The following is a 19,606-nucleotide window of genomic DNA, read 5'->3' as shown; positions in this document are numbered from 1 at the left end:
TAGTAAAAAATTAAATAGCGCGCGCGTAGCGCGCGCCTGTGTTGTTCTAGTCTAATATAGAAACGCAACTTTAGTTATATAATTTTGTTTTGTTTTCATTTAAAAAAAATAAAATAACAAGGAATAATATAAAAAGGAAATAAAATAAATAAAAAAAATATAAAAAAAACAAGAAAAAAATAAATTTAAATATGTGTGTGTGTCTCAGACAGCACACAACATCCATTGGACGTCCGATTTTGATCTTTATTTTGTCCATGGACGTAATATAAATGTTTTAATAACATACATTATTAGACATTCAAAATGTATTAATAATATTTGTATGTTTTAAAACTGTTCATTTTACATACGTTTAAAAAAAATTCTCACATAAAAAAATTCTTGTGTAAAATAATTGTTAATTCTTTTTGACATATAATAGAAATGATAGTATGTATGAGAAAAATATCTTCTTGAGAATTGGCCTACATAAAATTCTCTTCAGTTGTATCGATAGAGCGAGATAAAGAATAAACAAAAACGATAGACGCATTTTGTAAATTTAATTTGTAGTGCGTTGTCCCCGATTGATTATTTGGTGGCCAATCATAGTGCAAGAAGCGTGCAATAATTATTATATGTAATGTAATAATTATAAATGTACCTCTAAGATAAAATAAGTATTATAAAATATTATAAAGTACTATGATATATTATAACAGTACAATAAAAATAAGCATGATTTTAATGGCGTTTTTATCAATTTATTTTATACTTAAAAAAATTAGTAGTATTACAATATATAAAATATAAATGATAAAAATAAAGTGAGATATAGGCCATGTTTAAAAAATACTACGTACGTATAACGCACATATATGTAATTTGTAATATATACATATATACATAATTTAATTTTTTTATATTCAAATAGATGAAATAAACTAACTGAACATTATTAGATATAAGAAATTAAAATATTTCTTTCTTGTGAATAACTCTTGAAAGTGTTTAGATATATACCATGCACTGATCAAACAAATATGCATATTTGATCTGTAAAAAATCAAATTTATTTGATAAAATTTCCATTTAAGAGATTTCTAAAAGTAAAGCTAATAGCTTTACTCTTAACATATGCAATTCGTCTATTATCTAGTGTATGCGATTGATTTTTTAAATACAATTGTTGGAAATACAACTAAAGCGGAGAAAAATGCTATGTTTCAGTTAAGGCGGCTTTTAATGCTCCTATTAACATTTTTTAATGATTTAATTTTTTTTATAGCATTATGTCTTTTGATGAGCAGTTGTAATAACTGAGCAATATGAAGATTAACATTTCAGTTTTAATCATCCAAAATTTCAAGGCGTTAGAATGTTTGAGTTATTAGTTTTAAATTTAAATGTAACAGAATCTTTTTTATTGACATTGATCATTACAAATATTACTGGGATAGCGCATAATATTCAGAGAACGTCCAGAAGACATTCTAAGGACTTGCATGTTCTATAGAATGTCTGTAGAATTGCTATAGAAGTCTAGAATAGGTCCTGACTAAAAAATTTTTCATATAAAAACATATTATAGATGTATATAAAATATAAAATTTAAACATATAAAATATATTTATACTATATATAGTTTTTTTTGTAAAAATTATGTTTAATATAAAATAAAAAATAGTCATACTGAAAAGACAGAAACTATAATTAAAAAGATAATTTTTGTAATGTTTCTTTTACAAAAAGTTAAGTTTGGAAAAATGAAAAAAAATTTTCCATGTATAATCATATGTTTTTTTGATGGAACATATATGATTATACGTGGACTATTTTTTATTTTTTATACCTAGCTTTTTGTAAAAAAGCAGTGCAAAAAATTTAAATAGTTTTTAAATAGTTGTTGTCTTTTTAATATAACTATTAATTTTTTATACTAAACAATAATTTTACAAAGAAAAAGAAATTAATATAAACAAATATAAACTATGTTTTTATATAAAAATTTTTTATCAAGATTCTACAAGACGCAACATATAGCACGACTATATAAAAAATTAAATCAGGTTAGATTTGTAGTTTAGATTGTATGTTTAGTACATTTTATATAGAAAAAAGCCATGAACCATAGATTTTTATTTCATTAATTATATAAGTAAAGCATATTTTTATTATTATTAATGCAATGCAATGTTTAGTTTTTGAGAAATAAGGGGGTACTGTTTAACAATATGAAAAAAATTACCTGCCAAGCGATCTTTCTTCATATTGTATGCTTAATTCAATAATAATAATAAATATTTTCTATTTTATTCTTAACTAATTAAACTCTTACTAAAAATCTTTAAACTATTTTTATTGTAAATAATATATTTTACTTACTCTAAAAAAGTACAAAAAATACTTTTATATTTATTTTTTCAAGTATTAAAAGTAAATGGACGATAAGAAGTCAGCACGGAAATTTGTGAATTTATTTTTATCCTTTATATACGCTTTAAACGTTTTAAACATTCAAGTCTTTCAACATTATAGATTTTGAACTTTTTTTTCAATTAATATATCAGTTATTTTTTAGTAATATATAGCATATTGGGAATTTATCTTCTAATCTTCCACGCCATGAAAAAAGTCCTGCTTTAATTAGTCGAAGTCAAAGTTTGATACGCAGAACCAGTCGTAACTACTTTCGCTGTTTGACCCCACGTAAATCATCGTCAGCATAGTATTGTAGCAGAGCCGTCGAAGTAGGTGAAGACAAGCGACTCACTACTGCAAATTGCAGGCGTTTCGTTACGTATGTAGTCCAGCGTCTTCTCATTTCTCCTCGGTTCTAATAACGGTGATCGCCGTGGAAAGGAGGATAGTGTGCATATATAATATCGTGTAACATCTTCGCCACGCGGTGTATATAACGATGCAGAAGCAGACATCATCGATGGAAAACAAGATTGGCGCGCGAAGATACAAGGAGACATGAGGATTTCGTCACTCAAAGAGACGCACGTTCAGATGAGCGCCGTTTTGTCTCACCTGGACAAGAAGTGCTGTGTTAGGTAAGCTTTTGTCAAATACTATATATCGATCGTATATCATAGCGTATATCAGCGTTGCTTTTTGCTACGTTTATTGATTGTTGCCGATTTTACGAGGCACCAATCGTAATTGAACGAATGTCGCTAGTGTGAACAAATTAAACGAACATGGACGAGCGGTCAAGTTCGAGCAAACGTTTGTGAGTCTCAATTATATACCTAGATACATTTAATCACTTGAAACGAATACAACACTGACAATTAACAATTTTTATTAATTGAGTTAGGGTAGTACATCTTGAAATTGATATGATTCTGATAAAAAAATAAAATTTTACAAATTTTACGTTAAAATAATTTTAAATAATACTTTATTCGTAAAAATAAAAAAAATACATAACATATATTTTGCAAAAAGTTAAACACTTTAATGAAATAAATGTTGAGATAAATTATAAATATAATAAGTATTATAAGACTATATTAACTTCTACTGAATTATATTACACAGCTTTACGTTATTACTATATCTTTTCTAAATAAACTTGAGTGCTAATCTTTAAATAGTATCATATTGCAATCAGATTTACTACTTCAAGATTAATTGACACAAATACAAGTCGTGTTGCGAAAAATACGAGTTTAAATTAAAAATGTTAAAAATATGTGTTTCTGATATTTATAACTAGTAATATATAATATAATTATCTAATTCCAAATCACAAAGCTTTATAAAGAAATTATTAAGAAAAAAACTGGAGAAAGATTTAGAAGAAACGCGTAAACCAAGTAAATTATCGCACGAGTTTTTTCTGTGCAATTGTTACTTCCTGTATTTACTTTCAACGTTCATTTACTATATTACAGTAGGATATCTCCGTGAAACATTTTGCATTAAAAAAAGCAAATGTGTAAATTACAACATTTCTCCTGACACATTATTTGCTAGAAAGTAGTGAACTCCTAAAATAGTTACAAGACAAAACTAAATTAAAAGGAGATCAAAATAATATAGACATAATAATCAAAATTTAATAATAAAAATAAAATAATAAATAATCTTGATTTCTTGAAAAATAAAAAATTTTGATTTTACACACAAATTCTTAATGTTAGATGCAATCTAAATGTCAATTGAACTTTTTAAATGAGTCTTGGGGAAAATTTTCATTCTCTGGAACATCAATATCGATTTCATAAATCTGTCTTTGACTATGAAAATTTTTTGTTTAATTGGCTTGCACGGCGAATTACTTATTATTAAGGAATGAATGTGAACAGATGGATACACATTTCGCCGTTTTTCATGGCTAATAAAATTGTAGTATTAAAGACGTTGGAACTGGTAACAAACGCCAATTGATTATTGAGTATATCACTCAGATAAAACAAGTCTATGAGATATAGTAAAAAAGGACCTTAAGATATCGCAGTTGTTTCGAAAAATCATTATTCCGATATACGATGTCGAGATAGATTTCTCGATGATTTAGTACAAAACAAGAATCTCATAAAATTTAATTATTAAACTTTCTACACTCATCAATAAATTATAGCTAAATTAATCAAAATTTCCTACTTTAAATAAATGTAACTTAGAATAATTACTGTCTTTGAAAGTTTTTGTATTCTGAAAAGAAAATTCTGTACCCTAAAAAGCACTCGTTATTGTTTGAATTTATTATCTTCCCTTCTTACATCTTTTCAAAAAAATGGCGTATTACATTAAAGTTATTACATTAAAGAAAACTACACAATTTAACGCATTTTATAAGATCGAATGAGCTTCTTCTTGTAAATGACATAGAAGCCATTGTAAAATATAAATTTTTCTTACAAAGAAAGGTTGGCACTTATTGTCGTGAAGTTACAATGTCAAAGTTACTTATATATTTTTTCTTACAATTAGTTATAGTATTAGCATTCTCAATACGCACCATGGGAATGTTGCTCTGATCGAAATTCGAGTCCTTTTGAAAAGGTGGCGGAAGAAGGAACGATAAATTTAAATAGTTACGATTTTTAAAGTACAAAATTTTACGGACTTTATCCTTAAGAATGCAAAAAGAATTTTTAAATACGATAATTTTTCACTAAGTTTTGCTTATTTAAATTTACATAAAATTTTTATATAAAATCTATGTGATAATTTTATTGATAAATGTATATTAATTACATCCCAAAATTACATTTTAATTATAATAATTAATAATTAATTAGAATACTTTTTATAAAAAATATATTCTTATTCTTCATAAACAATATACAAATATAATATTCAAGTAATCATTTCAAATAAATTCACAATTTAAATCTGAGAAAGTTTAAAGTATTATGTATGTACATATATATGTATACTTTCTTAGAATTAATTAATGATAGAAAAACTGAACATGGCAGAAACATTCTACAATTAGAAATCTCATAAGATAAACACACTCATAAAATTTTTATTGCGAGATTTTAATGCTTACAATATTTCTTTCACTTTGCTTTATGGTAAATTAGTTATGTCATAACTTTACGATGACTGTATAAAGAGAATGACTGTGTGCATGCGGCGAAACTAAAACGAAGCTAATCACGCACAAATGATGTCGACAAGGTTAACGCAGCTCTGCACTGCACTTTAAAGGACCATTCTCGAATTGTTTAATCATTTCATAATTCAAGCTCCAATTACGTGATTATAGTATAGCTTAATAGCTATATAATGAAATGTAACAATGAAATAAGAAGAGCTCTTAGATCTTTAAATAATTTTATACTTGGCAAGTAGCAATATCTTGAATCATATATTATTTTTAATTTTTAAATTTATCTTTGAAGAAAGTTTACGTTATATTAATTGAAACATCACAACTCTTAACTTTGTAATCAATGTTTTTTTATTTTAACTTTGAATGTAATTATTTATTTTGTGCAATGTAATCAGAATTGAGTTTCATTGTTCTACATATTTTTTTCCTTTTTTTCCTCGGCAAATCTCTATTTCTAACGTCTACATAAATTTGTGACGCATCTATATTAACCTGTCAGTACACTTTACATACATTCACCAATGCATTTTAATAAAGGAAACATATAGGACAACTTGCAGTTATAGTTCTGTAGGACAGACATAGGATACGCAATAATCTTCGAAATTTTTCAATGATAACTGCAGACATTTATCAAAGCCTTGATAACAAAAATGCACAGTCGAGCCTAAACGTCCCTGGATCCATGGTTATCTGACGGTCATTACGAGTCTTTTATTTGATTATTCGATACGCGAGCAGATAATCGGTGGGTTATCGGGCTACTGCCTACTTTTGTAGCGATCACAATGGGCAGCCGATATAATCCACGCGTGGTCGGATACAAACGTTAGTCCACCGTCGCGATATGCGCGCGGTGTGTAAATTCGGCTCTTCCCCGAGATCCCTGGCGCGAACTTCGTAAAATGTAACACGGAATGTCAGTATATATAGGATGATAGGACGATAATTGCGTTCTTCTTCTCAAGAGAGTGTCGATATTCTTATAGATATCTTCAACAACCCACCGGAGTTCAGAGGTCAGTACAAATTTTTCCATTATCATAGTGATGAAATAATGTCTCTTTAAGAGAGTGAATGTTTGACAAAGTAAATCGAGAAAAATATCAGAAGACTTAATCGAATAATGTCTATAGAGTAATAATAATAATGATAATAATAGTAATAATAGAGTAGGTGCAATAGAGACCTTTTTCTAATGAAAAGTGTTCTTTAATTTACAATATTCTGAATTTATACGTCACGTCTATTCTTAACGAATAATTCTACGCAAGGAGAACGCACGAACTGCGTGCGTATGTGTGCGTATAAACGTATATGGATATTGTAAATTAAAGAACACTTTTCATTAGAAAAAGGTCTCTATTGCACCTACTCTATTATTACTATTATTATCATTATTATTATTACTCTATAGACATTATTCGATTAAATCTTCTGATAAGATAGCAATAATCAGAGCAATGTTTTTGACAAGTCTTCTAGTTCGTCTGGCTGAAAAGGAAAAGATATCCAACGTGTAGAAACGATTGGTTAATCAGACATAACTATCTGTGAGCGTGTAATCGTTTCTCAATGATTTTGTCACGCTTTTATGTTTTCAATGTAAATTTCGCGTTGTCCAACCAAGATGACACCGATTGTGGGAGTGGGAATTTCGTTGTTCAAAGCCTATTACGGTGCCCGGATGTTCGCAACTAACGCTTTGACGGTCCCCTCCTGAGATCTAACACAGAGATATCGGACGCAATGTACGTGTGACACGTTGTGAATCGCACTCTTCGATGTGCGTGCACTTGTGTCATCGCGACGATGTACGCTCGCGAAACCTGCATGCTTAATTTAGATTAGCCTCGAAATGAACCGCCAGTATGTTCCTTGTTTCATTTGTCAGAATATTTTTGACAGAAATTTTTTAATAAAAAGTAACTGGACAATAAAAAAAACTATGTTTTACAACTTTAACAAAGATACAAAGATTGTATGTCAGTTATATTATAGACAATGTATTCCTATATTTAGAAAGATATAAACTTTTCAATATTATAAATTTTCTGACTAAATATTGTAAATTAAAATAGCCAAATCAATTAAGGGTAGCTGTTATTTGTCATCATTTCAATGTTTAAATGATGTTATTAATATTGTTTCTGTTTTGAAAAGAATGTATCGTACACACATATACATTCTAAATGTGTACATATATATATCATTTTGTTTTTAGATAATATTTTTTAAACAAAAGCTAAAAACAAAACTTTAAAAAGCTAAATGTAAACTGAAAAGTGTCGTCTATCAAATGTAGCAGTTTTTACAATACTGTCTTATATACTACTTTCATTTTTTATAATAATTAATGTTTTATTAAATGTTTTATTTTCTAATCACTACGTTTTAATGATTAATGCAACGTAATTAAAAATGGTAGAATTCTAACAGCTTGTGTAATGGAAGAATTTACTATAAAATAAATTAAGATAATTAATAGGTAGTAAAATATATTTTTGTGTATTGAGCAATAAAGTTTATAAAATAAAAAAACAAGAATTTAAAAGATAAAAACAATTTAAGAAATAAAAAGAAAATAAACAATTTTATTAAAGAAACAATTCAAAATAAAATTATATTATAAAAATAAAACAGGTCACACATTTATGCTCTGTTTTCAGTAACAAAGAAAATGTACCGGTTTATGCCTCACAACAATTTTATATTTTATAATCGCATTATGAAAAAAATATGAAAGAAAAAAAAACAAAATTTTAGTAAGTTATGGAGATGTAAAAAATGATCTAATATTATCAATAATGTTCATTGCATAAAGTATGTAACTTGCAGAAGAAAATCATGCAACTTTTCTTCTCGCTTTTGAAGAATTTGTTTTTAGAACATTTTATATTAAAAAAAAAACTTATGAATATGTAAATTATGGATTATTATTTCTTTAATTATCTAAGCAGATCATATTTTTGTCGGTATTAATACAGTACAACGTATAATTTTCGAGAAATAAGAGAGTGCCACTTTTAGGCCTATGTCACTGTCGGTGACCGTTTTTTAAATATACTTACTACACACACACACACACACACACACACACCACACAAACTAAAATAAACTACTTTGATTGAGATTATGACGTAAGAATCAGCACATTTCTCTCATTTCCAGCTTGATTTGCAGCAATTAAACGTAGTTGTATTTGACTGACAACGAAATTGATCATTTGACTTTGTACACACGGATGATCCGCGGCTCTTGCCATCGAAGGCTCTCGATTTGCGAAATTCGTTGCGTGCCACAATGTAACGGATTAAACAAATGCACGCACAGTTAACTACAAATTGTCTTGTCGAAGGTCGGCGCCGCATGGAAACGATCTTGCGTCGTCTTCTTCATCATGTTAACGTCCAGCGTGGGCGAGAGCCCTCCTCTTGTAGTGCTCACGGACGAGATAGAAACTGACACCGCGAGAACTTTTTAGAGGCGACAAAAAACTTTCGATTCTTCGATTCAAGTGTCTCCCGACAAATTATCGTGCAGTCAAGCGACTGCTATCCCGCAGGTACATGGATTTTGGATCTAAGATCAAGATCAATATCGATATCGACCGTCGCGCGCGCACGTCATAAAATGCAGATTATCTGGTGTAGTGACAGTGAGTGATAGCAGTCGCGCGACTATGCAGATCATTTTCGCCAACAATTCATCATGTATAGATATGTCGACCTCGGTCTATGAGACGAGAGACTTGTGACGAATGTACGAACTGACGACGGACGAAGGATGATCCGCCTCATCGGGTTCAACGGCTACACAACCGCGAACGTTTAACCGCTCCGTGCTCCAATATCGTTTTGTCCGCATGGCAGCTCCGTCTCGTTCAGTCGGGCGTCCGGTTTTTATCGATCTACCGGCGAGTATCTTTTATTATGTTCAAAGAGCGTTGCCTAATCGGTGAAGAATACGATATCGGTCATTCAAAAACAGTGTTTCGTTCTCCTTGTCACCGTGCAGTGCAGTGAACTCTTACTTTCTATCAAGAAACGATCTTGAATCCTCGCGGCGGATTTGTTCATAAGGATTATAAAGGGTACGTTTAGATAACTCTTTCCTGTACAGGGACTATGTCGATGACCAAACTGCTTTAGCAGATTTTTTAGAAGAAAATGAGAGAAAAAAATATAAACATGATTTATATATATATATATATATATATATATATATATAAAGATTTTATTAAAAACTAAAAGAAATTTTTTAAACATGTTTAAAATAAAAATACTTTATAAATTTACTTATTACGGTTTCAAAGATTCTCACTATTAAATGTAATAAATATTTTCAGTGATAATGCGCTTTTATGTGAATACATTCAACAAGTGGTGATTTTAAATTGTCGTTATGTTATTATTACATATGTGTATATATTTTTTAATCTGGTTTATAGCGCCAAATTGTCTTCTATCATTATAAATAATTTTGTTCCAATAATCAAATAGAAAATGGGATATAAGAGTTTAACATTTTTATTTTTAAGTCTTATTCAGTTTTTTATATTGTTTTAACATTCTTTCCACGAGAATGAGGGACTATCTATCATATTTCTAACTAGTTTATCATCTTTCCAACAAAAACAAAATATGTCTGTAAAAAATAAGCTTGTAATAAAATAAAAAATATTTTTTATTTTATTTAAATAAATTCTTAATATATTAATTAAAGTCTAAAATTTTGTTCTTATACTGTTATTGTACGTCCAAAGAAAAATTAACATACTTATACAATAAATAGTTTAAAGATAATTAATTAAAGATAAAACACTTGTTTGAGACTAAAATAAAAAATATAATATAATAAAGAATTAATTTATATATATATAAAAATAATGTAAAAATATTAAAATTATACATGTATATATAAATATAATTATATACAATATAATCAAACTAAATATATATATAACTTTTTTATTAAATAAAGCGCGCAAAAACGCAAATTTTATCTATAAAAAAGTCTTTGTTTGATGTGGCTGATTGAAATTGATTATTTGAAGATTACATTTATCAAATGTGATATATCAATACATTTATTTTTCTATCTTTAAATAATACCTAAAAAGTTTATTAATTTCATACGTCGCATCTGAAGAAATCTTGTATAAACAGTAATCTCCCCTCACTGAACTCATTTCTTCTTATCTACATGTCATTATTAAAGAAGCATTATAACTATCTATAACTTCTTCAACCGATGAAAGCAAACGTTTGAATTGAACAACTTCAATTCACTTATTCAATTGAATTTAATTTTCTTTTGTATATAATTGACTTTATAAACGCACAACAAGTTGCTTCTCAAAATAAATAATCCGATATATTCCACATATCAAAATCTAAATTAATTGTGTTTTACACAAAATAATTTCTCACAAGTGAAAAAGTGATTGTGTTTCTGAATTTATATATCATTCTGTTTCTAAATCAAGATGCTTCGAAATTTTTCAAAAAAAGTAAAATCCTTTTGAAACAAGAGAATTCCCTGAAAGAATTTCTCAAAAGCCAATGTTGAAAATTGAGCTTCAAAGTGAAAGTAAATAAAAACAATTACACAGTAAAATTTTATTTACTAAACATCATCATATTCATTATTAATAAAATTAATTAACTTCAATAAAATATTTTATTAAAAATACAAAATTTTGTTTTAAATTTAATTAAATTTGATGGAAATCATTAAATTTATTGAAATTTCGTTGACATTTTGTTGAAGAGGGTTCTTTCTAAAACGTGAAACAATTTTAGAAAATTTTCAGTAAAATTTGAACAAACCTTTCAGTAAAATTTTTCCATGTATCTCTTGTATAAATTATCGTAAATCGTAGTTTATATGAAATCGAATGCGATTGAAGATAGTACGAAGCGATTAGTTACGATAATATCGTATGACTGTGGAATAACATGATCCCCCATGTATGAGCCGCGATATTATCATAGAGAGTAACGCTCACGTGACTTTACGGGCAGGGTCATGGCAGTAAAAGAGTGGTTCAGGAGGCTACAGCCAGTGCAACTGTACCTGGTGCTGTTCTTCACCTCGGCTTTCTTCTTGGTCGAGATTATCGCCAGTCACGTAACGCACTCGCTAACTTTGCTCCTCAATGCTTATCATATGCTTTGCAACATCGTGGCACTCGTCGGCTGCATCGCTTCGATCAAGGTACGAAAATACTTATTACCTCTAAAAATCACATTTATCAGTCTCACAAAGTGATAAAAATCCATATGTGTGATATCATATTAATCTTTCGATCCAGTAAATTTATCGTGTAACGATTTCAAATGTACTTTTTGCGATGTTACTTACTTCAATCACGCAATATTATAATAAAAGAAAGAAAAATTTAACTCTTCACTGAATAAACAAATTAAACTTTGAGCGTATTTATTTTAAACTAATTATCTTCAATGATTCTTTCGCCGTTATAGTGGCATCTCGTAAACTTCTACTCAAATGGTTAAAATGCAACTGATAAATATAAATAAAAGGTAATAAATATATAACACTTAATTATAAAAATATATTTAAAAACTCGTACTCGAATATTTAAATTTTCAATATCATCTATCGTTTTTCATCAATGGACGAAAAACTTTATGAGGCGGATAACTTCATATTTTGTTCTATTTTGTGTAGTTTTTCAATTACGAGAAGAAGTAAAACTTTATCGCGTGTATCTGTGTACAGTGGCGATAATATGTATTGCTCACGGGTAAAGCAGATAATTTTTTTTTTAATATTTTTGAAATGTTGTTACAACTTTGCTAAAATAATATTTCAAATTCTGTGTTGTATGGTAAAATAACAAATTTAAGCTTTTTATTTTCGTTCACCGATAGCGCAGTGACGGCCTATTCTATTGTAGTGAAAAGGTTAAATACAAAGTATTGTTAATTACATCTATTTGCAAACAGCCTCGTGGCTACGCCGCGATTCAGCATGCACAATCGAAATAAGCCTCGCGCGAGAATTTTATTTTTTGTATTAATATATTATTGAAGAAATTGAAGTAAAACTTAAAAAGATTGCATTAAGATTTGGCTTGAATATACATATAATGTATTTGTATATAGAATGTATTCAACAAGTGGATCAGATTTATAACAACACGATTCACCAAAACTTAGTAAAATGCAACATGTGCGCAACTTTTACAAGAAATTAATAAAGAGCCTCAGATCGATTTCGTATTACCGGAATGTTTACACCTTATTTAATTTTAAAATAGAAAACTTGTAATTACATATTTACAGTATAGCTATCGAGAAAGATACAGTAGCAACAGTTCACTGGGAAACTCGTCTATCTGTATAAACGGCGAAGAACTAGGATCTGGCACGTCATTATCAACGAAGACAAAGGTACATTTTATAATACTCAAAATTTAAAAAAAGATTGTATTTTCTCAAACTGTTAATTTTAATGAGTTTTTTTTATAAAACTGAAATCATAGAAGAATCGTATTGAAAGATATTATATTTTGTTTATTGAAATAAATATTCTTATATTTTTTTTAGATACGTAAAATATTTCCTTTAAATTAAAAAATGCAACTAAAATTTACAATATATTAACCAGTTGCAAAAATCGGTCTCTTTTATAAAACTTTATATTAAATTTTTAATAATTTTTTTAAAAGAAAAAGAAACGACGTAAAAAAAAATACATTGTTTTTGATAAAATTTTTGCAAGACTCAGAAATCAAAATTAATTTAGACATAAATGGGACTGCTATAGTCTTAAAAAAAATTTTTGTTCGATCTATGATGAAAGGATATTAATAGCCCATTATTAATTCTGTTAACTGATCGACATAAACTCGTTTGACAGGAATCATGGTCAGACAGAAGAATGAAAAATACATTTGGATGGGCCCGAATCGACATCGTTACTATGCTCGTCTGCTGCGTTTTCCTCGCTTCTTTTTGTTTTTCTTTGCTGATGGAAGCATTACAAACATTAGTGCATATTGATCACCTGGATGAAATGCATCACCCGTTGCCAGTGCTGTGCATCGGCGTTTCTGGGATTCTTTTAAATGTGTTCTGTTACATCTTAATTGGTGGATTCACGTTTAATCAAGGCATCTTCTTACATGTCACGAAGAGTGGTGACGTAATATTATGCAGGTAGTTCTATATATTTTTAACATCCTTTTGAAATTCATAGAGTCAGTAAACAAGTACAGAGTCCCGAATCTCTGTTATTAAAAACAGCTCCAAATGTATTCTGACAAATCAATCGTTCGACTCGATGCACCCATTTCTTGGCACTTTAAAAGATTTTGATTTCTCTTATACTTAGCAACGCTTGTTAATGACACTTTTGCTTCTTCGGATTTAAGCAATTTCGAAACGTGATGCATAAATGCCTACGTAGCACTCATGATCTCTTATTCTTATATATACGAACTGATTTAACGTTTTAACAAAATTGCGAAGACAATCAAGCCTTTCAATATAAAGCATAAAGGAGAGAAATACTGTCTATCAAAATAGCAATAAAAATTTCGACTTTTACCAATTTCGAGTTATGCATAAACTCTTAGACACACTGTGTGAAAAAAACTATATATAATATATATAAACTATGAGTTTTTATTTCTTTAATTATCTAAGCAAATTATGTTTTCAATATTGACACACTGCAATGTTTAGTTTCCGTGAAATAAGTAAATGTTGCTCTATGCCAATATTAATGATTTTCTTTTTTTTAATAAAATGCAATCTTTACTTTCTGAAAAACAAAAGAAGTGTTTAAGAGATCTGTGAGATATTAGCGACTTTTCTTTAAAAATCTAAAGTTTTAAATATTTTATTCTACAGGTTAAAATAGAGATCGAAAAACCAGTTTATAAGATATTTTATACTTTATTCCAGCATATTTTAGAATTAAGTATAAAATATCTCGTAGATTACTCATCAAAGAATGTGTCTTACTTTTATGCAAAATAATGAAATAAATCATATTATGCAAAAAAATTATACAATTTTATTTTAAAAAAAGACAATTACATGAATTATTTAAAAATAGATCTTAATTCATTGTCTCGTTAAAAAAATTAATAGTTATTTTGAAACTTCAAAGACATTTAAAACCGTAGTTTATCACAGTACATTAGTAATAAAATGTGTTTCTCTTGAAACAGAGTAAGTGTTACTTGAAACGCATTTTTTTTTTAATTGAAGAACAATTTGTAAGATAATTGCATGGAAAAATTATAAATTATCTTGCATGTGTAGCGATAAAGGAGTTTGCTAAATAGCTTTTAAAAAGCCGGTTTCATGCATAAAAATATTTACTATAACGCGATACTTAACATTCCAGAAATGTGGGTTCCCAAGAAACAAAAGATGGTGAACAACAATTATCAGCACAGACCAGGCGAAGTCCGTTGGCGATACCAAAAAGCGAAGGTTTAAGAGAAATGTGTCGAGATATTCTCGGATGCGTTTTTGTAATATTAGTGTCAATTTTAGTTTATTTCACCGATTCCGATGTGGCCAAATATATCGACCCGGTCTTCGCCATTATTTCATCAATTTCATTATTCGTTCTTTGCTACCCATACAGTGAGTATATTTTATATTAAAAATAAATATATATAATAATAAAAGAGAAGAAGAAAATGTAGAGGAAGGTCATTAATATCGACAAACCACTTTTTTTAGTTTTTTGAAACAAAAATTAAAAATAAAACTTTGACTACATATAAAATACAAAGAAAATGTTTTCCATATTAAAATAATACAGCAGTTTCTAGAATATCAGTTTTATAATAATTAAATTTCTTATATGATAAGTAAAAATAAGCGTCTAAAAAATAACCAAAGTTAATAGGCAATAATGCAACAATTTCCTTTTCTTTTCTTTTAACATAAGTCACCTATACAAATTGTATATCTGTTTAGTTGTATGTAATAATTCATGGTAGTCTGTAACTTTAATGCAAAATGTTTTTTGTCGATTTATATAAATATTTTATGCTGTTCAACAAGATGCATCATGTAGCGACAATATATAAAAATTAGATTAGATTGTTTTATTAATAAAAATATAAGAAAGAGAAAAATACGATTAAACAGTGTTAAATAGTTTTAATACATTACGTGTAAAATAATTTAATATTATCAATAATATAATTATTTTTAAACAATAATAATAAAAGATTATAGACCCACAAGTAAAAACACAATTAATAAAGACAATTAAACTTTATTTGATTATACTTGAATCTTTGTGCTAATGTTTCTTATGCGATTTTATATACCTTTACAAATTTATCGGAACTGTGCGTCAAATAAATTTTCGATATTTTTGAAACATAATTATAAGATGAAATTGAAAAGATATAGATTTTATAATAAAAGAAAGCATGAATGTATAAAGTATAGATTTTTACTTCTTTAATTATCTAATTAGATTACGTTTTTACCAGTATAAATAAAATGCAATATTTTTGTTTTCCAAGAAATAAAAAAGTAGTATCTTTGGAAGATTTATGTCGATATTGACAATTTTCCTCTACCACAAATAATATACATATAATATAGGTACTAATAAATATAGATACACACAAGGTAATTTGTAAAGTTAATAACTTAAAATGGTAATTTATAGATATCTTTTATTATATAAATGTAATATAATCTTTTTAGCAAATTTAATAATAACTTTCAAAGTTTTAATTTATTACATATTTTTTATTCTATGATTAAAATTTGATAACAAATATTTTAGGAATCACAAGTAAATCATGTTTATTGAAATTGATGATACACAACATTTTGATCAAAAATTTTCTAATCCTTCTTAAGTGAATCTACAAATCAAAGGTATAGTCAGTCTGCACATGTCTTAGAAGTTTACTACTATAGATACTACAGTGGTTCCTGTCAAATATTGCGGAATATAGATGTGCTTTTCAACACAGTTTCTCGGCAATACTTGACGAGTATTATATATTTTTAGACTTTGATATCAGTTATTAGTTATTTTATAAGTAGCATATAATTTATTCATTAGCATTTACCTATTGATCAGTATTCATTTATTATTACTGTTATATTTATTTAGTAGTATCTAGAAAATTTGTAAGACATGCGGATTGATTATACCTTTGCGATTTGTAGATTTTATACTTGAAAAGAATAAAAAAAATATCCGATCAAAATATTCTGTATCATCAATTTCAATAAACACATGCCAGATTAATCATTAAATAATTTACTTGTAATTCCATTCGCTCATTGATAATGCTAAGTTTTCGTTAATAGAATAAATATTTTAATTTTTAAAAATAATTTATATGTTTGCTTTATTTTATGACTTTTTTTATTACTTTGAATTATCTTTACTATTATTATTATTTTTATAGTGAAAGAGTCTGGTTTAATTTTGCTGCAAACAATCCCTAATCACATCAATATTGATAGTCTTAAAAGAGAACTACTGGAAGCTTTTCCGGGTATTGTAAATGTACATGATCTACATGTGTGGCAGTTAGCAAAACATCAAGCTATTTGTACAGTCCATATTGTTTTTCTTAATCCAATGGTACATAAAAGTTACTTTTTCTTTTAGTATTTAACAATTTATATATTGTTATTTATTTATTACAAAATTTTTATTTTTATTTTTATGTTATAAAATTTATATATTTTATAATTATATAGTACATCTAATAGGTTCTTGAAGAAAGGTTTCAATCTCCCTTTTATTCAATATCATTTTTTTCTTTTCTAGGTTTATGCTAGTATTACAGATCAAGTTACTGCCTTTTTCGTTGAAATGGGCATCACGCAGGTCACTATACAGCCGGAATTTCATAAAGTACGTAATACCTTCTTAATATATTTTAAATTACCTTATACTTTATCTTTGAAATCGCTTCATTGAATAATAATCTTACAGATGAAGTCAAATACGGAGAAGACTGATTGCTTGATTCGTTGTCATGGAGAACACTGCAGTTCTTCCCAATGTTGTTCGCGAGAAAATTTCTTGGAGAACACATGCAAGTCGGCAAAAGATACACAACACATCATCAGCAGGAAGTACGATAAAAAAGAGATAATACCAACCGCATGTGCGATTAGTTTAGAAAAGTTTACTGTCTACAAGGAGGAAACTCTAGAGCAAACTGTAAATACTACAAAAGCTGAAAAATCTACACACAATCCGACAAATGAAGATACACGTCGCTCAAACGATAAACAAATACAAAGTACTGTAAATGTCAGTCCCGAAGCTAGTTCCTCTTCGAGAAGTCTAACCGATCGGATATCCACAAATATTGTGAATAATACTGATCAAACATGTACAACTGCCGATAGCAACTTGGACCACAACATATCTTAACTTACTCATAGATAATAGTTTCATTTAATAGTTCTTTTAATCTTGACAGGCCTTGCTGAAAGAAATTATACGTGACATTCACACAATGGATGATAATTTTCAAGCTACTCCCATAATTAATATAAAAAATTACAAATAAATGTATACTAATTTTAACTAGGACTCAGATAAATTCGAACGTATGTTTGATCTATTCGAACAGTCCGAAGTAAGAAAGGAATAAGCATAAGTTCGAATATTTTAGATAGTTTGGACAATTCAAACTTAAATAGTAATCGATATAAAGTCAATTCGTTATGTTTGAAGTTTGAACAATTCGGACAATAAAGTTTGGAAACATAGCATACGTTGGAAACAAAAAAACTATTTTTTACAAATCTTTTCTATTATAGTACATTAAAAAATATAGGTTTAAATTATAATAATTTTGAACTTTCAAATCTAAAGTGAATTCAAACAATTTAAACATAATTTAGTATGAAAGATTGAAATTACTTATTTGACATGTTTAATCTTAAGATTCAAACTATCTAAGCTATTTATTTGATGTTTCTAAACACTACATTTAAATATAAACTAATAATAAACTAGTGACTACATTAATTAAATGAAAATAGATACAAACTTTAGTAATTAAATATTCGAAGAGAAAAGTATTTTTTCTTCTAGTATTATAATGACTTTATTTTAAAAAAAATAAAAAAAATAAACTAAAATTTATTTTCAAAAATATTACTAAAATTGGTTATGATTAAAAACTGATTAAAAGAAGTGCAAAAATTCAAGTTTCTATTTTTTGCAATAGAAAATTTTTATGATTAAAAAAGAAAAATGTAGCATTAAAAAAATTATATAATATTTCAATATTTTATCAATATTTTATGTATGAAACGTGATATATATGTAAAGATATTTAACAAGAAGACTGCAAGTTAGTATTAAGTATTTCTGTGCCTATACATAATACAGTTAGAAAATTTGTATTAAATTTAACATATATCACATGTACATGTGTGTATGCCTTATTAAACAGTTTATTCAAATTTTTGTATTAATTTGAATATGTTAAAAAAATAACATAAATCTTATATAAAAAATTAACACAAAAAAGATAAACATAATTTTGACATAATTTAGAAAGAAATTGTAAAAACACGTTTCTTGAAAATTAATATTTAATTATAATATGTCGATACACATTTTATTCACTTATATTAGAATTTATATTTTAAAGTATTTTCTTTTATGTCATTTATTACTTTATCCATAAATTGCACTATTTTAACATTAAGAAATATTAAATATTAATTTAAAACAGATTCAAGTAATATATTAATAATATCATAATCATATTATGCTAAATTCGGATAGATTAAAATTCAACACAAAAATTTTAATAAGAACCAACATACAAAATGTTTTCTACTGTGTAACATAATTCATTGCAATAAATAATTCAGTAATAGTCTTGTAGATATTCGTATGCTAGTTATTAAAGGAATGCAATATTGACTTTATTAATCGAGCTTTTATAGTCTCTTTAGTGCGGTAATATGTTCCCCGAATAAATGTGAATAGTTCAATCGACCAATATAATTATATTTGTTATGTTTGTCAATAGATGAG

General features: G+C 27.4%; 2 protein-coding genes and 1 long non-coding RNA gene across 6 annotated transcripts in view; 1 reads left to right on the top strand and 2 right to left on the bottom strand.

The window, feature by feature from the left end:
* LOC105835833 overlaps nt 1-19,606 on the bottom strand; it is a 69,871-nt gene that overhangs the window by 14,467 nt on the left and 35,798 nt on the right. The window lies entirely within an intron of this gene.
* Nucleotides 2,462-11,577, bottom strand: LOC118644603. Its single transcript, XR_004962379.1, has 2 exons — nt 11,392-11,577; nt 2,462-3,018 (listed from the first exon to the last, which is right to left on the bottom strand). It is a non-coding gene; the product is annotated as an uncharacterized LOC118644603 (long non-coding RNA).
* LOC105828562 (zinc transporter 1) lies at nt 2,929-18,603 on the top strand. 4 transcript variants are annotated; one of them, XM_028189762.2, is made up of 8 exons: nt 2,929-3,041; nt 11,587-11,779; nt 12,874-12,981; nt 13,451-13,749; nt 14,948-15,192; nt 16,998-17,176; nt 17,366-17,452; nt 17,534-18,603. In XM_028189762.2, exons 1-8 carry the CDS (start codon nt 2,962-2,964, stop codon nt 17,978-17,980), a joined length of 1,638 nt encoding a protein of 545 aa, XP_028045563.1. In that variant the 5' UTR covers nt 2,929-2,961; the 3' UTR covers nt 17,981-18,603. The 4 variants fall into 4 exon arrangements, with proteins under 4 accessions (XP_028045563.1, XP_012522395.1, XP_012522396.1 ...); XM_012666941.3 differs by lacking the exon at nt 2,929-3,041 and adding an exon at nt 5,933-6,579; XM_012666942.3 differs by lacking the exon at nt 2,929-3,041 and adding an exon at nt 8,479-9,653.

Source organism: Monomorium pharaonis, chromosome 2 (assembly GCF_013373865.1).
Source record: "Monomorium pharaonis isolate MP-MQ-018 chromosome 2, ASM1337386v2, whole genome shotgun sequence".
Classification (NCBI taxonomy): Eukaryota; Metazoa; Arthropoda; class Insecta; order Hymenoptera; family Formicidae; genus Monomorium; species Monomorium pharaonis.
The sequence above is the reverse complement of the archived record's forward strand: the minus strand, read 5'-3'. Positions and strand labels throughout refer to the sequence as shown.